Genomic DNA, 26139 nt, shown 5'->3' with positions numbered 1-26139 from the left:
ATATTTTCTTTAGTAGTGACAGCAAATGTTCTGTCACACACCCAAATCAGCAGTTGATAATCCTTAATTAATATTTTCCCACAAAATCTGGAGTACAAATGAAATGTTTTAATTACACCCTATTGATATAGTTAAAAATCAGATTTATAACTTAAAATAAGTGAGAAATAGTTGGTTAAACTTAGTTTAATTAAACTCTTAGTTTTGCTGTTTAAAAAACGAGAAAAAGCCAAATAAACTTGTTACTTATCCCTTCAATTTTAAATAATTTGGAAATCATTAGGGAGGGGAAAATGCAATTTTTGTGATAACTATCCACAGCCTTAGCTGGTTTTATTTCTTTCTAACTGTAAATTTTAGGATTTGGGGGTTGAAGTTTTGTTGTCATTCTGTGGAAAATATTGTTATATTTCCCCAAGTGGAAATGCTGAATTTTGGACAGTCACATCAGTGGATTTCACTTTAAAAAGGCAAAGACAAAGGCCCTGCCCTCAGTCAGAAAGGCTAAAAAAAGCAGAAAATCTCAGGGCAGTTTCTCAGACAAAGCCTGGTGGGATCAAATAGAAAAATGATGGTGGGAAAACTCTGGCTTATGGTTTAATATTTGCTCTTTTTTCCTCCATTTCCCTTTGTAGGGTGGAAAGCCTGAAATTGCAGCTTTTAGGAAAAAAAGGGATGCTCCCCTCATTGAAACAATTTGTGGGAGAAGAAAATAAATCCCATTTGGGGAGAAAAAAAAATAAAATAAATTAAGATATCAAGTATTCTTTTCCAAATGTTTCTCCCCTCCCCTGCTCCCAGTGTTCTCAAACTCTGAGCTTTGAGTATCTCTGCCCCAGCATTCCCACCCTGCTCCATCTTTCATTTTACATTTCTCCCTTCTGGAAATTTTGGCAAAATGAGAATTTAAAACAACTGTATTAAAATAAATAAATAAATAAAAAGGGATGTATTTACTCCAAGTTGTTTTCTTGGAGGTGTTTCTCGCTCCATTTTGAAGCAGAAAACACAGGAATAAAGTGTTGGAGGAAATAATTAATTGGCATGGAGACTTGCAAACAGAGATATCCTCTTTTTGTGGGTGTAGCTGTAAAAAAAGGACTGCACAGAAAGCCTGGAGGAAGTGAAGCAAGCACAGCCACCCAGCTACAAGTTTTTTAAATATTTTGGTTTTTTAGAGGGGAACTGGAAGCTCCTTTGACAGAACAAGGCCTAAAATAAACTCTGTTAAAACATTTCAGACCTTGGGAAGCTCCCAGTGATCACTGATTTCTAGGCCAGAGGAGATTTGGGATTTATTAGTAATTACAGGTAATGGCAGAAATAGTTATTTAATGGAATTAATATTTAAATACTTGTTGCTTAATTTATATTTTAACTGGCTGCAACGTAGCAAAATTCTCATTATTTAAAAACTAGAAAAATAATTAATGTTGCTTCCTTCAGCTTGATTTTAAAACAGCAAACAGATGCAAGGCTCAGTCTCTGAAGGTCAAACAGGAATATAAATGATATTCTATTGACAAATTGAGATTATTTTTTACATTATGGGCTGTAAACTGTAATTAATTATAAATCTGCTACTTCTAGAGCTGGTGAACAACAAACACAATTCAGGAGATTTTTTTTTTCTTGCACTTATTTTATGCACACTTCATTTTTCCACACTCCTTGCTCAGTAAAACCATGAGAGCTGCAGACAAGAGGAGATTAAACAATGAAACACTTGAGACTGAAATGAAGATTGGATGGATTGGATGGAGTTGAGATAAAAGCAGCCCCAGTTGCTGAGTCTCTGCCACGCTGAAGCAGCACAAGAATATTGGGGTTGAAGGTTTCTGTCACACGCCAATATTTACGTGCTGCTAATGCGGGACAGGCACGGATCCTGCAGCCAGGAGGACAATTCCCTCTTGGGAAAGGGACAGGAGCAAAAATCCTGAAAATCCTGCAGTCAGGAGCACAATTCCTTCCTGGGAAAGGGGACAGGAGCAAAAATCCTGAAAATCCTGCAGTCAGGAGCACAATTCCCTCTTGGGAAAGGGACAGGAGCAAAAATCCTGAAAATCCTGCAGTCAGGAGCACAATTCCCTCCTGGGAAAGGCGACAGGAGCAAAAATCCCTCCTGGAAAAGGGGACAGGAGCAAAAATCCTGAAAATCCTGCAGTCAGGAGCACAATTCCCTCCTGGGAAAGGGGACAGGAGCAAAAATCCCTCCTGGAAAAGGGGACAGGAGCAAAAAATCTGCAGTCAGGAGCATAAGTCCCTCCTGGGAAAGGGGACAGGAACACAAATCTCTCCTGGAAAAAGGGACAGGAGCACAGTCCTACAGTCAGGAACACAATTCCCTCCTGAAAAATGGCCAGGAATACAATTCCCTCCTGGAAAAAGGGACATGAGCACAATTTCCTCTTGGAAAAAGGGACAGGAGCAAAAATCCTGCAGTCAGGAGCACAAGTCCCTTCTGGAAAAAGGCACAGGAACACAATTCCCTCCTGGAAAAAGGGCCAGGAACACAATTCCCTCCTGGAAAAAAGCACAGGAGCACAGTCCTGCAGTCAGGAAGACAATTCCTTCCTGGAAAAAAGGACAGGAGCACAGTCCTTCAGTCAGGAGCACAATTTCTTCCTGGAAAAAGGCACAGGAATTCAATTTTTCCTCCTGGAAAAAGGGCCAGGAACGCAATTCCCTCCTGGAAAAAAGCACAGGAGCACAGTCCTGCAGTCAGGATCACAATTCCCTCCTGGAAAAAAGCACAGGAGTACTAATCCTGCACCCAGGAGTACAATTCCCTTCTGGAAAAAGGACCAGCAGGATTCCCCCCAACTGTTTCTGGGCCTTCAATTGCTCCAGCAGCAAATAATGATTCGCACCTTGAGCAGAGCATGCAAACCATGATGTGCTGCTACAGCACCTCAAGGCCTCCAAGGCAACACTTCAAACCTGCAGGTTTTAATCATTTTAACTGGAATTACAACTCTGAAATGGGTTTTATTGGCACACCAACCTGTAAGATTAAGAACCTGTTATGATCCAGGTCGATGCCGTGGCTCCTGAGGAGCATCCCAACATCTCTGAAGGATTTTTTCTTGCCATTGATGTAGTAGGAGGAGGAATTGTCTCTGCAGGCAGTTCTGGAGACACAGAATTTGCTGTCAGGAATGACTTCGTAATCATCTCCTTCCTGCTTTGAGGAAACACAAAGCCAGAGAAACAATCACTGGAGCTGTGGATTCACCTCCTATTTCACAATGAAGCAGATAAGTTTCATCATGAGATGTTTTTATCGTGGACTCTGAGTTGTACAAGTGGGAGCTGCCTTAAAATTGCATCTTTAAAAAAAAAAAAAAACAAAAAAAACAGAGAGAGAGAGAAAAACAACAGCAAAAAAGAAAATAATTTGAGAAGTGGATAAAAAAATACCCTGAATTGTATTCATTTGATGCTTTTCTCACCTCTAATATCAGTCAGAGCTTGGAGAAATGAAAATTAATTCTCTTTGCTGGGGGAAGCCCTGGGGAATGCAGAGCTCTCTGCATTTCCAGCTCCAAAGAGAAACTGCACCAGATTTTTTTTTTAAAAAAGCCAAATATTAAAGATGTGACAAATGTGACATCAGGAGCTTCAAAAGGAGCTTCCATTCACCTCCCAGAGCAGCGGCCAAAATAAAGCTGGTGCCAGGCTTGAAGAAGTTAAAACTCATCCAGATTAACCCCCCAAGAGCTCTCAAATTGTTCAGTGGTTTGAAATCAAACTCAGCTTCTGGATGTTCACACAAAGTAAAACAAAACAAAAAAAAAATTAAAAAATTAAATTGATTAATTTTTAAATTTGGTTATTAAAAATATATATAAAAAAAAATAAGTGTCTTTTCAAACAGTTTCTAAAAAAGGCTGGAAATGCTGCCACTTTATGGACACCATTTTTGGAATTTCAATGTACACTTCTCACTTTTTTGGTTCACCCTAAATTTAAAAGTTTGGATGTGGGCACAAAAAAGAAATTTAAATTAAGAGAAATATTTTTTTTGTACTGCAATTGCAATAAAACAACAAAAAAAAGCTAAAGTTTTTATCAATATACAAAGCAGCAAGCAAAATATATTTTTTTAATTTTCCAACTATTTCTATTTCATTCTAACAAAATATCAGCTTCAAAAAATTTTAGTGGTAAAATGTGGGGTCCAGAATTTTTGCTGAAAAATCTTTTACAAAACTGCAGGCATGTTTACAGTACATGAAGTGTAAATAAGTTTCAGATTCATTATGTATTTTTCTAAATTTAGACAACCTAAAATAATTTCTAACTGCTTGGAAAAGTTTTGCTTAAATAGGTTTTATTTCTTAATACATATATTTGTGTTATACATTTAAGAATCTCTAATATGTCCAAACATAGACTTATCAATTTTTTATTAAATTCTTTTAATTGCAGAAATAAATTGACTTGAGGTAAACGAGATTACAAAATAAAACGAGTTCTTCTTAAAATGATGACTAAAAATCTCTAAATTGTTTTCAAACAGAAATCTACCACATATAAGTCCTGCAGCAAATAAAAGAATCTGTATTAAGATTTGAAGAGCTTCACTACTCAACAGAGGATTTTTAAAGTTAATTAACACTGATGGTTTTACATCCCAAAGGTAAACTAATCACACTACAAAGTTTTCCCCAGCTCCAACAAAAATAGGCAAATATTCAAAAAGTTTTTCAGCTCCTTAAAAAGGATAATAATAATAATAATAAAAAAAAAGCTGGACTCATACATACCTTGTCAATGATTTTTTGGAAGTGAACCTCCACAGAGCAGCTCTGGATGTCCTTGTGCTCGTCAGAATTGTGGATCAGCACCGAGAGCTTTTTGGAGCGGATTTTTTGGGCTCGGTAGCCAAAGACAAAGAGCAGGGAATCGATGATATTGGATTTGCCGCTGCCATTGGGGCCGATAATGCAGGAAAAACGCTGCACACAGAGGGGGAAAATCATCCTCAAAGGGAAATAAACCCTGCCCAGAGCCCATCACTCATTTTGTTCATGTGTGTGAGAGTCTGAGGGCTCAGCTTTGGCTGCCCAAGGTAAAAATGAAGCAAAAGAATCAAGTTCAGCTCTCCCTGCACTTCACAGCCCTCACAAGAAAAGTTTCATGCTCAGCCACGTAAGTCTCTTGTGGGCACTAAAAAATATTCTCTTTCTTCAAACACAGCTCTAAAAGTTCTCCAGCAAACGAAATCAAGAGAAAAGAGAGTTTTTTCTAAGCTGTGCTGACAAATTTAAATTGCACAGCATTGGGAAGTTGCACTTAAGTGTTTTCTTTGCTTAATTTAGAACATTAGTATCAAAATATTTCTAAACCTTAAATATATTTTTTTCAGTTATTTTGAGGTGAGCTTAGATGAAAATACAGGAAGGAATAATATCACCCAGTGAAGCCTCAGCTACAGTTCAAAAGCAAAAAAAGAAAAAAACTCAAGAAAAAAAGAAAGATACCTTGTGAAAAGGTCCCAGAGTTTGTTCCCCTGCATAGGATTTGAAGTTCTGGTTTACAATGTGAGTGATCATGAGGCGAGGAGCACCAGGTTCACTGGTCATTGCTGGAGGTGGGGGAGGAGGGATGCTACCCAAAATCTCTTCTAAACTTCGATTATCCACCACCTCCTCTGAGCCTGCTAAAACCCATCCAAATAAATGGAAAGATAAAAAACAAACAAAGAAAGACAAAAAAAAACAACAACCCCGTAAGCTCTCAATGATTTGACACCTTTTAAAATGTTGAACTGAAAAAAAGCAAACATCACTTCTGCCTGAACCAAACTACATTTCGGCCTGTAATCATTAATATGAGCTCAGTGAAATTAAAATTCCTCTTTCCACAAACAAAATGTTTTTTAAGAGCTACTTAAGATGTCCCATCGCTGGGTTTGTTCTTTCATTATGTAACCTTTACTCCCAACACACTTTAACAGGCCCCCTGCAATTCCAACAGCTCCAACCATCACAATAAATCCACAAATGTGAAGCAGGCAAAGCCTTCCTTAATGAGTGAGTGCAAAGACACATTTCAGAGTCACTCTGAGAGGTTTGGGGAGCTCTGAAAGCTGCAATGACAGCACGGCTGCTCTGCAAAGACAGGAAGTTTGTTACGAAAACAAAAACTGGCCCCCTGGATATCAGCAGAGCAGCTTTTCCCCAGGCACCAGCAAGTCCTCCTGACAACAGGCAGCGGGTTTTTTTTACCACCAATTTCAATGTATTCATCTGTTTGTCAAAGATCTGCCTTTAACCAATGCACATCTGGCTCCCTAAAAAGTCACACAGCTGCTGTTAGAACAGTTTCTCTGCTAAAGCTCAACTGGAGGAACTCAAGAAAATCCACTGCTTCATGAAAAAGAAAGTCAAATCATTTTAAGAGTTAAGTAAATAAACTTGACATTTATTCCATTCCAAGAAATCCCATACCATTGGCTGCCTATAAATTTGAAAAATCCTGCAATTTAAAGCACAATGTTGCAGATCAGAGCTCTGAAATCGGCTTCATTAGGAGAAAGTCTTACAAATTGTTTTTGCACTTGTACTGGGCCAAGCCCTTTAACTCTTTGCAAGCCCTTTTGAGCACTTGAAAAGCAGAGTTTGAAATTGCCAGGGGTCTCAGCGTTGCTTTGTACAAGGGAATAAGAGTGGGGAATTGAAGCTGGTGCTAAGGAGGCTCCATCAGCACCAGCAGAGCCAGCCCAGACCTACCTTGGGGAGGTTCTTTGTCAGGCTCCCTCCTGGCGCCCTCGTTTTCCATTTCCATGTCCGTGTCGGACTCCTGGGAGGGCTCCCTGCCCTTCCCCCGGGCCGCAGTGGAGCTTTTGGTGCTCTTGCCTGGCACGGTCCCTCTGGGCTGCTCCCCTTCCATCCCGAGCAATCAAACAACTGCGGGCCTTTATCTCCTTTGCTGCCACAAACAAGAGAACGAACGCCGTGATCTCCAGCCCCGCCGGGAATTCACCTCCACACCTCTCTGCCCGCAGGCTCTGCTCGTTTAGAAACTTCAGACAAAAATCCAAATTTGAAACAAAATATCGAGGTGAGCTTCGTGAGGATATATTTTAGATATATTTTAAGATACATCACTGCCAAAAGGAGGGGCTGAGCCTAATCTGTATTAACAGAGTGGATCTACCTGCTGCCAACTCTTGGGGCAGTGACTTTGCTCCCTGGTGTTGGGGGCAAAAGAGTTAAACACACATTGAATAACAAGCCCAGGAGACACATCTCTGCTCTCCTGGAAGGACTCCTTATATCTCAGACCTGACACTCGTTTTACTTTCAATAAATATTTTTATGGCTATAGAGAGATTGATAAACAGATAGAGAAACAAAAGCCCTGCGTGATTATAGCAAAGACTTGACTCTTAAATAATTCAAATCGACACAGTCTGCTCACAAAACACAACACAACACCTCCTGCCAGCACTCAGCGTTTTCAGAGAGAAAGCAAAAAAGAAATACCTTCATGTAGCTGGGATGTTAAAGCGATCCGAGCAAGGAGGAGCATTACAAAAGCCATCAGCTCCCCAAACGGGTGAAGAGAAAAAGCACCCGAGGAGAAGAAAAGACGAGTGAGGAGCGAAACTCTCCCCCCGCAAAAAAAAGAGTTGAAATCGCAGCAAGTGGCGAAGTGAGTTCGCAGAAAAAAAAACCAGACATGAGAAAGTTTACTTCTCACAAGATAAAAAAAAACTGACGTGGTTAGAAAGTCATCTTACAATTGGTGCCAATCATTTGACGTTTTCAGACCTACCCCCAGCCCACACTCTGATGAGAGTCCTTCATTCGGGACAAAGGGGGAGGGGGGAAATGAGAGACAAAACTCATTTTCGGGCAATTTCACTCTATGCCCCCGTTCAGAACTGTTCCGCAATGGCTGTCGCGGACAATTACAGCCTCTCAAAGCACATTTATTTATTTATTTTTTCCCCCCATCAAACTGCTCCACTCCAACAGAATTGTGCAATATAGACCTATTTACCTTCCCAACCCTTCCCCCTCACACTCCTCGGGACACTTCAGCAGAATGAACAAGCCGAACTACTTGACCTGAGCTTTTAAATCGCGATAAATCAGCTGCCACATAGCCTCGAACAAATTTAACAAATTCGTGCCCAGCCCCTCCCTTTCCCCGAGCCAACTCCAAAGGTGTTTGCTAAAAGCATCTCTCCTGCCAAGCGCCGTTTTCCTTACGGGGATGGCGAAAAAAAAAAAAATAAAAAAAGAGTCGGAGATGGGCAGAAAAAACTTCCTTATTAACCGATTAAATCTGATCGCGACAAGCCCTGTCAGTGACAAATCTGGGGGGGTTTTTTCAAAGCCTAAAGAGCCGGACTGCGCCCTTGTCACGCTCTTTCCAAGTCACAGAATCCCAGAATAAAGTCACAGAATCCCAGAATAAAGTCACAGAATCCCAGAATAAAAGATCCATCGAGTCCAAGCTCTTTTAAGCGAATCATTAAAGACTTTCTTGGGATTTTTCTCCCATCCGTCAAGCACCAAAGCAGCAGGCAGAGCCGGGGCTAGAAGGCACATTAAAGGCTCTAAACAGATTAAAATCGGGTCTCTCCGCTACTCAAATGTGCCTTTGAACTTCCCCATCCTCCGAGCCGGGGGTCCCTGAGGGCACAGCGGAGCCCTGGGGCTGCTCAGCCCCTCCGGGAGCCTCCTCAGAGCCCGGAGCCGTCGGGGGAAGGCCCGGCAGGACAGCCCGGCCCGGGGAAAGCCGCTGCTCCCTCCGGCCGGGGAGGGAAATGGGGAAATAACGCGCGGGGCAGAACCCGCCGTTCCCCCTGCCACGGCCTGGGCACCCCCCGCCTGCCCCCTCAGCACCGCCTGTCTCTCCCCTCAGCACCTTCCCCTCCAAAATCCTCATCTCCACTCCAGCACCCTTCAACTCTCCCAGCATCTCTTTTTTTTTCTCCACATCAGCACCATCCCCCCAACCCCACCGCCCTGAGCCTGAACCACCATTGCCTTCCCTCCCACCGAGCTCGTACCTGCCGCTCCCGGCGGCTCCGTGCCCCGGCCAGGAGCTCCGGGCAGCTCCGGCCGCTGTAAAAAAAAAACCGCTCAGCCGCTTCCACACTCGAAAATGGCGCCGAAACGGCGAACTCGAACCGAAATTCGTTAGAAAAGCGCGGGGCAGGCTGGGACGGGCGGGGCCGGGCCCGCGGGTTTGAACGGCCCCGCCGCCCCCGCCCGCCATCTTGTGTTCGTTACTGAGGGGAGGGGAAAAATCGCCCACAAACCCGCCGGGAGCGGCTTGCTCTGGGCACAGATGGAGAAGTGGAAGGTTTTAAGGGGTGAAAGCGACGCGGTCAAACAGCCTCGATGCCGTGGCAGAGGAGAAAAGGGGTTAATTTTAATTTTAGAAGTAGGTCAGTGGGCGGAGCGCTTTGGGTTGCCGGGTGACCGCGCGCTGGTTTAAAAAAAAAAAAAAAAATAAAAAATATTAAAAAAAAAAATTTACGCGTGGAGAAAAAAAATTTTAAAAAATGGTGACAGCGCGGCGAATTTGAAGCGGGTTTAATTAATTAATTAACGGGTGGCGCCGTGGCACCTTGGGGGGGGGGGGGAGCCGTGAGGTGGCGGAGGAGGAGGAGGAGGAGGAGGAGGAGGAGGATGAAATCTCGCGAGAAGTCGCCATAGAGACGGCGGCGCTTGGCCGCGGGGGGAGCGGGAGCCGCCGCCGCTGAGGGAGAGAGAGAGGCGGGATCATCCCGGGAATCCACCGGGAGCGGGATCCACCGGGAGCAGGATCATCCCGGGGATCCGCCGGGAGCTCTGCGCGCTCCCTGCCGCTGCCCGCGCAGGTAAAGGCGCGCTGGGGAGGCGGCGGCCCCGGCCCCCTCCCCGGGGCTGAGTCACCGCCGCGGTGGGCGACAGGGTCGGCAGCCCTGACCCCCGGCCGGGCGTGGGACGGGCGGGTGGAGGGGAGGGAGAGCTCCGGGGGACGGCTGAGGGCAGGGCGGGGAGCCCCGGGCTGCTGGCGGCCCTCAGGAGGGGTTGGATAAACTATTTCTTGGAAAGGTGGAAAAGGAGGGAAAAGCGAGTCGGAGAGCGGGCGGTGGGGGCTGAGGCTGCCCTGAGGGTTTGGTGTGTCCTTTTCCGCCCCGTTCTGGCGGCTGCTTTTTCCTCTCGGCATTCCCCCCCATCCAGCTGTGGGACATTAATTCCTCCACATTGTCCCCATCCAGCTGTGGGGCATTCCTCCACATTGTCCCCATCCAGCTGTGGGGCATTCCTCCCTCCCCTGTGTCTCCATCCAGCTGTGGGGCATTCCTCCCTCCCCTGTGTCTCCATCCAGCTGTGGGGCATTCCTCCCTCCCCTGTGTCTCCATCCAGCTGTGGGGCATTCCTCCCTTCCCGGTGTCCCCATCCAGCTGTGGGGCATTCCTCCCTCTCCGGTGTCCCCATCCAGCTGTGGGGCATTCCTCCCTCCCCTGTGTCTCCATCCAGCTGTGGGGCATTCCTCCCTCTCCGGTGTCCCCATCCAGCTGTGGGGCATTCCTCCACATTGTCCCCATCCAGCTGTGGGGCATTCCTCCTTTCCCGCTGTCCCCATCCAGCTGTGGAGCATTCCTCCCTCTCCGGTGTCTCCATCCAGCTGTGGGACATGCCCTCCTCCCCGGTGTCCCCATCCAGCTGTGGGGCATTCCTCCACATTGTCCCCATCCAGCTGTGGGGCATTCCTCCTTTCCCGCTGTCCCCATCCAGCTGTGGGGCATTCCTCCCTCTCCGGTGTCTCCATCCAGCTGTGGGACATTCCCTCCTCCCCGGTGTCTCCATCCAGCTGTGGGGCATTCCTCCCCGGTCCCCCCATCCATTTGTGACATTCCCCGGTGCCCCCATTCAGCTGTGGGGCATTCCTCCACATTGTCCCCATCCAGCTGTGGGACATTTCTCCCCGGTGTCCCCATCCAGCTGTGGGGCATTAATTCCTCGCGGTGTCCCCATCCAGCTGTGACATTCCTCCCCGTTTCCCCCATCCTGTTTTCCTTTCCTGCTCTGCCCCCATCCCTTCCCATTCCCTTCCTCATCCCGCCAGTTTTCCTCCCCGGTTCTCCCCCATCCTTCCCTTCCCTTCCCTTCCCTTCCCTTCCCTTCCCTTCCCTTCCCTTCCCTTCCCTTCCCTTCCCTTCCCTTCCCTTCCCTTCCCTTCCCTTCCCTTCCCTTCCCTTCCCTTCCCTTCCCTTCCCTTCCCTTCCCTTCCCTTCCCTTCCCTTCCCTTCCCTTCCCTTCCCTTCCCTTCCCTTCCCTTCCCTTCCCTTCCCTTCCCTTCCCTTCCCTTCCCTTCCCTTCCCTTCCCTTCCCTTCCCTTCCCTTCCCTTCCCTTCCCTTCCCTTCCCTTCCCTTCCCTTCCCTTCCCTTCCCTTCCCTTCCCTTCCCTTCCCTTCCCTTCCCCCTGTCATTCCCTCCCCGCGCTGCCCCCATCCCGCCTTTGGCATCCCCAAATCCAAATTCCTCCCCCATCCCGCTCCTGCTCCCTCTCCTCCGCCGTCCCTGATCCTCATCTCCTGGCCGGCAGCTCCGGATGGGGAAAGGAGGAGGCGTGAGAGGCGCTTTGGCTTCTCCCAGCCGGGATAATTCCTGGGTTTAATTCCTGCTTATTGCCACATCTCTGCTAAGACTCCAGCGGAGCCGCTGCTGCATTCCTTGGGATGTGGGGAATACGTGGGCTGGGAGAGATGGATGTACCTGTGGGTGACCCAGGGTGGGTGTTCAGCCTTTTAGTGCCACTACAAAGTGATTAAAATGAATTAAAAATTATGATAAAGTTCTGGGCTTTGAAAGGAAAATATCAGATTTTTCCCTTCCTGGCTGTGTGTCCAGTGCTCCAACCTCTGATGTTTCAGGCTTGATCTTAAAGGTCTTTTCCAACTTTATTTATCCAAGAATTCACTGTCCACAGCATCATTTTTTCTTCAAGTTGGCCACACTCAGTTGGATAATGTGAAAACAGAATTTTCTTTAAACTCAGGTATTTCTTGGTGCTTATTTTTCACCAGTAGTGATGCAGTATAACTTCAGAACTCTTCATTTTAATGAATTTAATGTCTCCTTTTTTTAATTTTGGCTGCTTGTGTGTGCATATATATTATATTAATTATACATATTTATGTGTTTGTTTTCTTTTATTACAGTTATAACACATGGTTTTAATGCTCCATCTGAACAGCTGAGATGAGACTGAAAACTTCCCTTTTAAAGGAGCCAAAACATATCCTTTGTCACAGAAAAAAAAAAAAAAAAATGGAACATCATGTTCATTCTGAATAGACTCTTCCAGACTTTTTTTATTGTTGAAATTACAGTAAAATATTAGTAAATTGCAGATAGCTTTTTTTTTTTTCTTGCTTTTCCTTTGTCATTGAGCCTTTCAGGACAATGTTTTAAGATTTATTGAACACTTATATCTGATGTGGTGTTAATAAACCAGCTCCTTTGAATGGTGGTTGGATGTTTTGCATTTTGACCATTAACCCAACATTTTTAGCCATGTTTTGACAACTTTGCATCATGATTTTTTTTTTTATTTTTAAACATGAAAAATTGCTTTATTTTTGGCTAAATTTTTCCCAGCTCTTGCCACATAAGAGCAAAAAATATAAAACATTCCACGCGATCTGATCAAAATAATCATCCTGTAACATCCCTTCGGTTCTGAATAGCCAAAATGGGATTTTTGATTATTTGTAACAGTTTTAATTGTTTAGATTCCTTAACAAAATGAAACATAAGGACTTGGTGAGCTGTGTGGGGTGGACAACAGCTGATGAACTCTTCTCCTGCAGTGACGACCACCAGATCCTGAGGTGGAACCCCGTCACCAGCGAGGCCACGCGGGTGGTGAAGCTCCCAGATGATGTTTATCCCCTGGATCTGCACTGGTTTCCCAGAGGGATTGGTGGGAAGAAGCAATCCCAGGCTGAGAGCTTTGTTCTCACCAGTTCTGATGGTAAAGCACTTTTGAATATGTAGGAAAATTTAAAATATTTCTTGTTTCATACCCATGTCAGTCAAATACAAGCCATTCTTTGGGGAGCAAGGAATTTTGAGGATTGCTTGGGATGGTTTTGTTCTCTTTCTCTTCTCCCCAAAAAGATTTTGCAGCCAGCCAGATTTTTCTTCCTGCACCAGATAATTCCTGCAATTTTCCTGCCCTCTGTGATAAGGATTCCTGGAAATTTGCTGAATCCAATGGAAAAGGAGCAGAATGTCTTTACAGGGTTGCATTAATTCCTAGTTGAACTGCAGATGTTTGAAATCAGAGCAAATGTAAATTTAGTCCCCTTGGGTTTTCTTCTGAAATGCATCTCCTGGGGGATATTGTTCTTTTAGTTCCTCCTGACATTGGTCTTGTTGCTATTTTTTAACAAAAAATGAAGAATATGTTTGGATTTAACCTTCAAATTAACCAGAAATCATTAGTGGTTTTTTTGTTTTTTTTTTCATTTTTAATGATAACTTTATATTAGATCAGCATTTAAGAGTCCATGGAAGTTAATGAATAAAACATAAATATTTTATATTCTGTGTTTGCATAGGCTGGGAATCCCTCACTGGAAATTCCTTTAGTCATTCTCAGGTTGAGAACAGTTCTGATTTCAGTATTTAATAAAAATAAAGGACCAAGAGATTAAGATGAATCACTTCTACCTACTGCAGGCTAAAATTTTCTCCTTTTTTGTGTAGTAAATTGTAATTTGAAAGTCTCTGTTCCCTCAACTGAAGAACAGAAATCCATGGAAATGGAGAAACCTCCTTGTGGGAATTCCATGGAAAAAGCATTTCACTGTCAGCAATTGTAAATTCCCCTCCTGGAAAAGCAAAGAAGTTGCAGAAGCAAAGCTGATATCCATGAAAACTTGATCTCCCCTGTTCTGCAGAAGGATTAGGATCCAGTTTTAAGTGATGATGACATTTTTTCCAGAGGAATTCTGGAAAGTTGATCCTGCTTTTTACATGTAACCATGTTCTTCCCTGCTCAGCTACAATTTCCTCTGTTTCCCTCTTTGGAAGGGCTTTGTGAGAGAAGTAGGAGCTTGTGGAGTGGGAGAAGATACCAAAGATTGGGAAAATAGTTGAGTTTTCCCTTGATATCAGGATTTTATCTGATACTTTCCCCATTTTCCTGATATTTTGACTTCACCAAAGCTTTTAGTTCTTTCTCAGCTCCTTGTGCTTCCACTGGAATTTCATTTGTCTCTTATGAGCTGAGGAATTGCTTACAGAAATTCAGAATACAGAAATATTCTGGGATTCTGGATTAGATCAGTGGAAGCTGTTTGAATATATAAAATCCCATGGAATTCTTTATATCCTGGAAAAAGTGATAATTCTTTATATCCTGAAAAAGCACTTCATGCTGAGCCCTGTAGGTGATGGGAATATTCCTGGTCCTGGGAGATGAGGTTTAAGGATTCTCCAGTGAAAAAGATGGAATAAAGACACTGCATGGAAAAAAGTGCAGCAAATAAAAGATTTATTTACCAGAAAATAAAAGTTTTTAATGTAAAAGCAGAAAAAAAGCCATTTTAGCAATTGAATTGGAGAAAATAACATTGAATTCCTCTAAATCCGTTTATTGCTCATACAAGAAACATGAAAATCCAGACCTGAGGGATGTTCTATACAATAAGTGATACATTAATGAGATAAATTCTATTTTGTAGTTCTAAATTAATGGAATGCATTAATTAATAACAATTTGGAATTGTTGGTCTGTGAAAGGTGTCTCTGCCCATTGGGATTTAATGTCCTTCCCAACCCAAACCAGTCTGGGATTCCATGATATTTTAAATAATGTGTAAATCATTAAACTGATTTATCCAAACCATAGAATTTTTTTCTTTTTAAATCAATGTTAAAAGTCTTTTCCTTGGAGATCTTGCCTTGGCAGAGATTTGACTGAATTATTGTGCCAAAAGTTCTGGTCACTCAGGAGCTTCCTTGCAGTGGTTCAGTCTGGCAGCTCAGATCAAATAATGCTAAAAATAATTTGATTTTTTGAAGTAGCTCATTTCAGTTACTGGGCTGCTCATATTTCCAAGCTCTCCATTGTCTGCTCTTTGCTCCAGTTTAAATCTGATCTTCCTGGATTTAAGCAGCATCCCTTATTTGGGAAGAAAAAAACTTCCTGATCCTTCTGTTGAAATCATTACAAACTTTGGGGCTGGCTGCTGTGGAATTCCACCCCAGCTCCAGCATGGGAGAGGAATAATTCTCATTTGAGCTCTGAGAAACAATTGGAAGTTTTCTTTTTATATTGTTGGTTTCTTGCTTTGTGTGTGTGTGTTTTCCACAGAAGATACCAGCACTGCTGTAATAACACATAAGGTAATTAATTAATAATTTACTATATAACTAATTATTTGTAATTATGTGAATTATATTCACTGTGTATTTTTTTATTATTTATTTATTTTTAGGGAAATTCCATTTGATTTCCAAGCTGGGAAGAGTGGAGAAAAGTGTAGAAGCACATTGTGGAGCTGTCCTTGCAGGAAGGTGGAATTATGAGGGAACAGCCCTGGTTACAGGTGAGTTTTTCTACATTAATAAAATACTTTAAAAACTAAAATAATAATCTACTTTTTTTTTTGGTCTTAATTATCACAGAGGTTGTTATCACTTTGTTTATTAGGAGTTCATTTTGCACTATTCAATTAATGCTATTTTAGCTCAGTGTTGTCCATTTTTAATTATTAGATCTAGTAAAAATATTTCTCTTTTTTCATTTAAGTCATCCAAACTCCTTGAAAGTAAATGTTTTAATATCAGAGTGCTTAGGTGGTTTTGTGGCTCTTCTGAACTTCAGAAAGGAGAATATTTGATTTCTTTTTTTTTCTATCTGTTACAAGAAAAAGTTGCTAAGTTGGTACATTTTGGGGTTTTTTTTTAGCCAAAAAGGTTCATTAATCTTGAATATTCCTGTGCTTTATTCCTCAATTATCAATAATTATCACCTACAGCCTGTTTATATTAATGCTGTGGGAGTAACCCCACAATTTCTTCATTTCCACACCATTTTTTTCCCCCTAAATCTTTTATTAACCAGTTACTTTTGGCAATTTTTTGTCCCAAATTCCATCTGGGTGTTGAGGGGAAGTGCTGAAATTCCCATTGCTGAGCTCCTTGCTGGGGTTTCTGCTGGTGTCATCCTCCTGCTGATGGAGCACAGCTGATTCCTCTGGACAAAATCCAGCTCAGGCCACAAGAAACTGAAGATAATTTTGGATTATTCTGCTCATTTCCAGACTCTGCAATGCTGCTTCAAGGAACTCTTGTCTGGCCTGTTCCTCTGAAATCCCACAGGGATGGAAATATTGTTCCTTTTAAAGACAGCTTTGCCTCAGGAACTTCTCCAAAGACAAAGTCAAAATTGTCTTTTGAATCTCCTCTTTTTTTATTATTATTTATTTTTTTTATGAGGCTGCATGACACTGACACTTTTTTTGGGAGTGTGGGAATTCATCACCACTTCCAGTTTATTCTGAGGAGATCAACTCCTCTTTTACCACAGCTGGACTTGGTGGAGGAGTAAAATAAATCATTGCTACTGCACCACTTGAATTATTTTTATAGTTCTATTTCAAATAAAATTTTTAATTTTGAGGGATTTTTTAAATAATTTTTTAAACATTTAAAACAACGTTGGTCGGATATAAAAAGCTGAAATGTGGTAAATAAATTATATTTGAATGGAATAATCCATTAATTTCACCTTTTTCCTCATTGAAGGAGCAGAGTATTTTAAAAATGACACCAACACCAGGAATTTTGTGCTGTCAAAACAGTCCTAATTGTGCTGTGTAGTGTTTAACAATTAATTCTTCAATAAATAAACTGAATTATTTGGTAACACACAGTTGTGGTAAAAAATTGAAGCCATTCAGAGTTATCTTCACTTCCACCATTTATCAGCTGTGAAATCTCCAGTTTAATCCATCAAAAATCTGCTCCTGCTCCCTTCAGGCTCCTTTAAGCAGCTTCTGAAGGAATCAAAAATACAGAATTTGAGATACTTTAAATAATGATGGATTTTCCCTTCCTATGAGCAGCTTCAGAAGAGAATTCAGGGATTTTCAAGAAAGGAAAGGAAAGGAAAGAAAATTTCAAAAAGGAAAGGAAATTTCAAAGGGATTTTCAGGAAAGGAAAACAACTTATTCATAACAAAAAAAAATCTTAAATATTTTTCCTTCATATACTTCCCATTGCATGTTTGGAAAACTAAAGAAAAGGAATTTACCTGCAAGAAAAGCTGGATTTATTTTAACTCAAGTGTTTCCTGAGTAAATAGAAATACATTTGTCAGAGTGATCATTTTCTGGTTTGATTTCTGTGCTCATTTGCAGTCGGGGAAGATGGACAAGTGAAAATCTGGTCTAAAAGTGGAATGCTGAGATCCACTTTGGCTCAGCAAGGTGAGTTCATTTTGCTCAAAGCTCCATCAGAACTTGTTCCTTTGAATTATTCTGAAATATATTTAATTAACAGACCCTAAATATAGCAGTGATGGTTTGTTCAAGGGTGTCGAGGCCTTAATTAAAACTAAATGTAAATCAGAGTTGCATTTCAATAAAATTAAAAAAAATAATTCATTTTTCAAATTAAAAATGTTGCAATATTTTTGGGCAGCAGTCTCAGTCCCACCCTGAGGATTTGGTGCCGTTTTCAGTGAAAGGATCCTCAGCTCAATTTTGTTTTTCAGACTTCATAGATGGAGGCTCTGACATTTTTGAAGAAACCACACACACACCTGGGCTTGGGTTAAATGTCAGGCCCTTATCTCTGGCTGAAACAAATGATCTGAATTCTTTCAACCCCCGGGGAAGGCATTTTAACCACAGCACTGAGTGTAAAATGCATTTCTGTGCTTTTAAGGAAGTTCACATGCTGCTACAATGTTTGGCAGGTGAAAAAGATAAACCAACTGAACTAAAATTAAAAAAACAAAATATTCAAATCAAAGCACATATTCTTTAGCGGATCTCAGTTGATGTTGTCAAATTTTTTGTGCATTATTTTGCTTATTTGAGGTTTGAAAAAAGCATTATCAATTCTGTGCTCTGATTTGAAATATGAATTTTCATATTTTCTGCAAGTTTTTGGTGCAGTACAAAAGCACAGCTGAGTCCCCATGGAATAACTGTCACCTTGTATTTGTGTTTTCAACTTAAAAACCTTGTGAGGCCTTGAAATCTTTAAATTCAGAGTCAGAATCCCACAGATCCTGTTGTAAGTGTGGCCATACCTGGGATCAGGATTCTACAGGAATGCTGATATTTCAGGGAGGTGAAATTGTGTTCAACCAATTTTTCTTTTCCTTTATTATAATCAGAACTTTAAAAAAATATCCCATTTGCCAACATTCTACTCTTTGTGTTAGAAACAGCTTTTCAGGCTCATATTTTGGGCTGATGATCTTTGGCCTTTATTTCTCTTTAAATTCCTTTAAAATTCTTTTTTTTTCTCCTTCTCCTTACACTGAAATGTTGTATTTGGGTCCCATTTTGGTGAGGAAATTTTATTCCATGGATTTCCTACAAGATTATCATGGAATCCTGGAATGATTTGGGATTGGAAGGACCTTTAAAGCTCATCCCTGGTCACCTCTCACTATCCCAAACCTGGATTTGGACATTTTCAGGGATCACAGCTTCTCTGGGAATTCCATCTCAACCCTCTCAGGGAGGAATTTATTCCTAATATCTAAATTTTTTTGACCACAACATCCCTAAAATAATTTCAATTCATGTTAATCATCCAAAATCCCCCCCAAACTCCAAGTCTGCTGTGGGATCTGCAGCATCTTCCTTCCTAAAATCCCATTTTTTTATATTTTTTCCCTCTTTTTCTCCCAGATATTCCAGTTTATCCTGCAGGATTTTATCCCTCTGGGTTTTCCAGGGTGTTGGCAGCGTTTTCCCAACCCAGCCCTTGTTAAGTGCAGAAGGAAATGAGTTAACTCAGCTCCTGCTGTTAAACCCTGGAAATTGTGGTTAAGTCCTCAGCCATCATTAAAAAAAAAAAAAAAAAAAAGGAAAACATTTGGTTTAAATAGAAAAAAAAAACCTCTTCTGATTGTTAGATCAGCATTAAGACAGGATAAAAAAATAAAAAAATGAGTTTATTTAGAATTTCTGCTCCAGCTGGTGACAGAATTTATGACATTTTCACCAGGAATTGCCAGGAGGAAAAACAGCCAGAGCCACATTTATTTAATATATGTTGTGTTTCTGGGACTTGTCTGCTCTGATGCTTGACAAGTTTAAAAAAAAAAAAAAAAAAATCTGCCATAATTCTGTATTTTTTTAAGTCATAAAATCCCCTAAAAGAAAAATCTGTGAAATGCAGAAATCTTCAGGAGCAACGACACCAGGTCTCAGTTTAGGGGGTGAATATTTGGGAGCTCAAATTGAGTTTAACCATAATAAAATCAGATTTTTTTTTGCACAGAGAGAAGTGAGGAGATACTGGATGATATTTTTGTAGTTCAATTATCTAAATCTCATCAAAATATTCCCATACAAAAAATATTCCTGAGTCATTTTTTGGAAATAGAATTTAATATGCCAAAATTGTCACTGAGAATTTTACACTGTAAAACCATTTTTAAGCCTTTTGGGGTTTTTTTATTACCAGAAAATTACATTAAAATTTATTTATTTGAACAATTTTTAATTCAGTTGCTCAGTTTAATACTTGGAGATGTTTTTTACTTAACTTAGTTTTATTTCAAGGAATCAAGTAGCAAAATCCTTTGATTTTTCTTCAGAGGAGACAAATCCTGTCAAATAATATGGAAAATATTTGCACAGTTGGCAAATCTGACTTTTTTTAAATTCTTTTTTTTTTTTCCTCTTGGATGTTTTTCCATCTAATTTTTTGCTTTATTCTGTTTTCAAAAAAACTCTAATTTAAAAACTGGAACATGATTTTAAAATGGAACAGTCAGATTTTTTTTTTTCAGCTACAAAATTCTGGGGATTTCAATCTAAGAAAGTTTCAGTTAATTGGGGAAAGTCTGTGGAGTCTGTGGGCCAATTTTATTTATTGTCATTTATTTTGGAACTTGTTTTTGCAGCAAAACAAAAATCTGTGTGAATTAGATGTCCAAAAACCTAAAAAAAAATAATTTAAGTGCAACACAAAATTTTTTTCCTCCCACATTTGTGTTCAGCCTCATAATTTGGGGTGAAAAGATTGATTTTCTGATGTCTCTTGGTGTTATTTTGATTTTCTTTGTGTCTGGAGTGACACTTGGGACTAAAATTGCATCAGTAGGTAAAATCTGAATATAAATACAAAATGCAGCTATTTCCTCTTGGTTTTCTGGACTTAAAACTGTTCATTTTGTAAAAGTTTTAGAACTTGATAATGTAAAATTACAATAGAGAAAGAGGCTTGAGAAATGGGTAATGTGTGTTTATATAATACTGGATTATCTGCATAGATATTTAAATGTAATGTAAAAATAATATATTTTTAAGCAATAATTGTGTGTTGTATTTTATGTAGTTAAATATTTTATATATAAAATTATATTTTATATCATTATATATTTAATTTATTACCCACTATTGGGTCTTATCATCAATATTATTTATTATTATTATATATATTAAAAATACAGTATTAAAAGGACTATAGGAATTCCTGTAGGATTTATCCAGGAATGTTTCCCAGGGTTTTTTCCATGTTTTTTCCCATATAATATATAATTATATTATATATAATTGTATATTTAGTTTATTATCCACTATTGTGTTTCATCATCAATATTATTTATTATTATTACATATATTAAAAATACAGTATTAAAAGGACTATAGGAATTCCTGTAGGATTTATCCAGGAATGTTTCCCAGGTTTTTTTCCATGTTTTTTCCCATTTTTTCCTGCCCACAGGAACTCCAGTGTACTCAGTGTCCTGGGGACCAGACTCTGACAAAGTTCTCTTCACCTCAGGAAAGCAGCTGGTCATTAAACCCCTCCAGCCAAATGCTAAAGTTTTGCAGGTACCATCAATAATCTGATTAATTAATAAATTAATAATCTTTCCACAAATAAAGAGCCTCTCCCTTTTCTCTTATTAAAGAAACAGTTGTTGAAAACAGGATTTTAATGCAAATTTTTGTGCTTTGATTCTGCTCCTCGATCAGGTTTTATTTAATTTATTTCTCTGCTAAATCATAAAGTTGTTAAGGTATTATAAATATTAAAAGGTAATAAATATTAAAAATTGAAGTTGTCAGAGTTGTGGCATCTGTTGAATTGATTTTTTTTTAATATATTTCAGTGGAAAGCCCACGATGGGCTGATTTTAAAGACTGACTGGAATTCAGTGAATGATTTGATTCTTTCTGCAGGGGAGGATTGTAGGTATAAGGTGAGTTCTGCTTCAATTTTAATTCCATGACCAAAAATTTATTACATATCCTGAAATTTATCTTAATTTTACCCTGGATGCCCGAAAAATAAAATGAAAAATCTTTCACTTTTCAAGAAAAAATTGTATTATTTATAAATACACCTCACTCTGTGTAGAAACATAAAATTACAAATCTTTTTTAAATACAGCAAGATAAAAATCGTTAAAATGGCGGTGAAACAAAAAGAAAAATATTTACAAATAAAAAAGTGGTTATTTGAATTAATATAAGCTGAAATATCAAATTAAAGGAGGTTAAAACTGCTGATTTTCTATTACAGGAACATTAGTGTAAATTTTAAAATATATTAATACATACAGGAAATATATTCATATAATCTACATCCAAACTACAAAGCCAGTACCTAAAATAAAATCGGATTTTTAAATCAGTTTTTATTTATGTGTATTTAATATTTATTGGTTTTATTTATTTATTTATTTATTTATGGGTAAATAAATAAATATTTATTTATTTGTATCATGTGTGGGTTCTGTCATTTAATTTTGTAATGGCTGCAATAGACAGTAGACAATTAAGAAATTTGAAAAATCCAATAAATTATTAAATTGTTTTGTGGACTGGCTTCCTGATTGATTTCCATACAAAAATCTCTTTTATTTATTTATTTTTTAATTTGCAGAGGGGCCTCGTGAGTGCAAACAGAATAAACTTTGTGGTTCTTTTATAGATTTGGGGAATTTTACAGGAAATAAAACTGAGGGGTGTAAAATATTTTATCCAGAATTAGGTGACATTTGCCAAAAGCAAAATCTGTTGCATTAAATAAATCAGTTCTAATTAAATAATAATATATATGTGTTTGTGTATATATATATATATATATATATATATATATATAATTATATAATTACACTTCATTAACTTGGGCAATTATTTCTAGAATTTCTATGTCATGAGGGAAAATTTTACTTCTGAAATAATAGAAGTATAACAAGTGTGTATATAGAAAATAAATGTGAGGTATAATGTAGGTGATTATTAAAGTTACACTTAATCAGGAGGGAAAATGATAGTTCTGAAATGATAAAAAAGAAAAAATATAATATATATATATATATAAACCAAAAGTGATATAGGTGATTTTTCAAATTACACTAAAATATGAGGGGAAATTAATATTCTGGATTATTAAAAATACAAAAAATATAAGAAGTGAGCCGTAATATGGGTGATTTTTCAAGTTACACTAAAACCACAAGGGAAAATTATTCTGGACTAACAAAAATACAAAATATACATATATAAAACAAAAGTGAGATATAATACAGGTGATTTTTAAAGTTACACTAAAAACATGAGGGAAATTTACACTTATGGAGTAGTAAAAACACTATATATATATATATATATAAAACAAAAAGGAGGTATAAAATACAGATAATTTTTTAAGTTACACTAAAAACATGAGAGAAAATTATTCTCCTGGTGTAACAAAAAATACAAAAAATATATATATATATAAAACAAAAGTGAGATATAATACAGGTGACTTTTCAAGTTACACTGAAAACATGAGGGAAAATTCCACTTGTGGAATAGCAAAAATACAAAATATATATATATATATAAAACAAAAAGGAGATATAAAATACAGGTGATTTTTCAAGTTATACTAAAAACACGAGAGAAAATTATTCTCCTGGAGTAACAAAAAATACAAAAATATATATATAAACCAAAAGTGAGGGGAAAACACTATATATATATATATACAAAACAAAAAGGAGTTATAAAACACAGATGATTTTTCAAGTTACACTAAACACAAGAGAGAAATTATTCTCCTGGATTAATAAAAATACAAAAAAATATAAAAAATGAGATATAATACAGGTGATTTTTCAAGTTCCACTAAAAACATGGGAAATTATTCTCCTGGATTAATAAAAATACAAAAAAATATAAAAAATGAGATATAATACAGGTGATTTTTCAAGTCCCACTAAAAACACGAGTGAAAACTATTCTCCTGGTGTAACAAAAAATACAAAAAAAATATACATAAAACCCAAAAGTGAATTATAATCCAGATGACATTTCAAATGATCTTTTTGTGGCTGGAAATGTGAATTTTGCTGCAGGTTTGGGACAGTTTTGGCCGTGGCCTGTTCAGTTCCCAGCCCCACGAGTGTCCCATCACCTCCATCGCCTGGGCCCTGGATGGGGAATTCTTTGCTTTGGGATCCTTCAACACTTTACGGCTCTGTGATAAAACTGGGGTGAGTAAAACTCTGAAAAATCTCTTTTTTTTAATCTATAAAATATCATTCAAAAATCAAATTTCAGAGCTCTGGGATCCTTCAACACTTTACGGCTCTGTGATAAAACTGGGGTGAGTAAAACTCGGAAAATCTCCTTTTTTTTATCTATAAAAAATCATAAAATATCATTCAAAAATCAAATTTCAGAGCTCTGGGATCCTTCAACACTTTACGGCTCTGTGATAAAACTGGGGTGAGTAAAACTCGGAAAAATCTCTTTTTTTATCTATAAAATATCATAAAATATCATTCAAAAATCAAATTTCAGAGCTCTGGGATCCTTCAACACTTTACGGCTCTGTGATAAAACTGGGGTGAGTAAAACTCGGAAAAATCTCTTTTTTTATCTATTAAAAATCATAAAATATCAAATTTCAGAGCTCTGGGATCCTTCAACACTTTACGGCTCTGTGATAAAACTGGGGTGAGTAAAACTCTGAAAAATCTCTTTTTTATCTATAAAAAATCACTAAAAAATCAAATTTCAGAGCTCTGGGTTCCTTCAACACTTTACGGCTCTGTGATAAAACTGGCGTGAGTAAAACTCTGAAAAATCTCTTTTTTTATCTATAAAAAAATCATTAAAATATCAAATTTCAGAGTGAAAATCCAAATTTATTGATAATACACTAAATATTCCTCAAGATATCAGTGTTGAGGTGGGTGTTTTATTAGCAAAAAATACTTTTTTGCTGACCAGAATTTATTTTTTTTAATAAAATTTTGCCTTTTGGGACATGAAATTCTTTACCTGAAAACAACAGAGCATTTCTTGTGATCATAACTTAAGATAAATTGCAATTTTTTAACCATAAAATAGAAAAGGAAGTGGAAGAACCATGTCCTGCACTTTGATTATTTAATTTTTTTTTCCTTGAAGGTTTACTCCTGAATCATTATTTTTATAGGGGTTTTTTTTGCAATTTTATCTCAAATTAAAATGAATTTAATGCAATTTTACCTCCCTTCCCTGGTGCTCTGAATTAGCACAGAATAATTTCATTGTCTCTCTGAATTTCCTGTGGTTTTGCACATTTTTGCTCAGATTTTTTTGCTGCAAACTTTGATTTTTTGGGGACTTTTATTGTCCTATTTTCTTATTGTGTTTATTGCTTTTTTTTTGGAAAAAAAAATCACTGTCAATCCTGGTTCACCTCCCCATGAATTTGGAGTGTGCATTTAAAATATTTTTAAATTCATGAAGAGAAACCTTTAAAGATTAAGGAAAAAATCTGAGTTTTCCTATTTCACTTTCTGATTCTGATCCCACTGATATTCACTGACAGTGTATAAACAGAATTTAATTACAAGTTCATAAATAAAATTTAATTACAATTATCTTGAAGGAAAAGTTAATTACAATTAACGTGAAGGAAAATTTAATTACAATTATCTTGAAGGAAAAGTTAATTACAATTAACGTGAAGGAAAAGTGCTCAAATGAACTTTTCTTCCATAAGGTGTGAATTTGCTGATTTAAAAATCTTTTATTTTGATATCCACAGGTTTGTAATTTCATTTACTGTAAATCTGGCTCACACTCCTACAAGCTAAAAAGCAAATTTTTAATCAACATTTAATACTGAAAAAGTTATTGGGAATTTTAATACAAACAAGCTCATTTCTTGTATAAAATTAAGATTATTTTACCTGGTTTATTACTAAACACTTAAACAAAAATGAACAGTAGATCCTTTATGTGTTCAGCAAATTTTATTCTTTTAAAATTCAGGATTTTGAATGGAAATAATGATATTAAATATAAATATTGACTAAAGAAGTGGCTGGAATTGAGAGGAAAGAGGGAATATTCCCATGGCAGTTTGAGGAGAAGCAGAGCTGCCTTTTCCTGCTCAGCACAGACACTTTGATTGTGTCTGATGGAACGGAGCTGCCTTGGCAAATTGTTCCCCAGGGAACCATCAGGACAATAAATATTTATCATTAACTCTTCTCCAGCATGTGTGTTCACTTTGGGCCAGAATTCAATTCAATTCTTCCACTCGATGCTCTTTTTTCTCTCTTTATTTTATTTTATTTTAATTTTATTTTAATTTTATTTTATTTTATTTTATTTTATTTATTTTTATTTTATTTTATTTTATTTATTTTATTTTAATTTTATTTTATTTTATTTATTTTATTTTATTTTATTTTACTTTATTTCATTTTATTTTATTTTATTTTACTTTACTTTATTTTATTTTATTTTATTTTATTTTATTTTTTTCCTACCTCCCTGTCATCTTCAAGCAACTTCATGGTAAAGAATAAACTTTTACAAATTTAATAATAACATTTTAAATTGTATTTCTTGAATTAAACATCATGACAAGGAGTGATGTATTTATATGTGAAATAAATTAATATAATTGTGT

The 26139-nt window shown here is 38.1% G+C and overlaps 2 protein-coding genes across 5 annotated transcripts in view; one reads left to right on the top strand and one right to left on the bottom strand.

Moving 5' to 3' along the window:
- The window catches only part of SMC4 (structural maintenance of chromosomes 4), a 29130-nt gene extending 19985 nt beyond the window's left edge, over nt 1-9145 (bottom strand). The window contains exons 1-5 of one of the 4 annotated variants that reach the window (XR_014590791.1): nt 9035-9145; nt 6741-6939; nt 5490-5668; nt 4773-4964; nt 3008-3184 (exon numbers count right to left, since the gene is read on the bottom strand). Coding sequence is in view for 3 of the 4 variants with exons in the window: in XM_083868632.1 (XP_083724758.1) it covers nt 3008-3184; nt 4773-4964; nt 5490-5668; nt 6741-6900 (708 nt within the window). In the remaining variant the exon portion in view is untranslated. Of the gene's footprint in view, nt 1-3007; nt 3185-4772; nt 4965-5489; nt 5669-6740; nt 6940-7496; nt 7897-9034 lie in introns of those variants that run through there. The other 3 variants (XM_083868632.1, XM_083868634.1, XM_083868633.1) reach the window with 3 other exon arrangements.
- Nucleotides 9146-12752: 3607 nt separating this feature from the next.
- The window catches only part of IFT80 (intraflagellar transport 80), a 28340-nt gene continuing 14953 nt past the window's right edge, over nt 12753-26139 (top strand). Inside the window, exons 1-6 of the mRNA XM_083868645.1 lie at nt 12753-12996; nt 15470-15580; nt 17397-17465; nt 20953-21062; nt 21344-21433; nt 23582-23719. Of these exons, the coding sequence (XP_083724771.1) occupies nt 12768-12996; nt 15470-15580; nt 17397-17465; nt 20953-21062; nt 21344-21433; nt 23582-23719 (747 nt within the window). The 5' untranslated portion in view covers nt 12753-12767. The remainder of the gene's footprint in view (nt 12997-15469; nt 15581-17396; nt 17466-20952; nt 21063-21343; nt 21434-23581; nt 23720-26139) is intronic.

This window comes from Zosterops lateralis (assembly GCF_965231275.1).
Source record: "Zosterops lateralis genome assembly, chromosome: 10".
Classification (NCBI taxonomy): domain Eukaryota; kingdom Metazoa; phylum Chordata; class Aves; order Passeriformes; family Zosteropidae; genus Zosterops; species Zosterops lateralis.
Note: the sequence above shows the minus strand (reverse complement) of the source record. Positions and strands in the feature narration are given on the sequence as shown.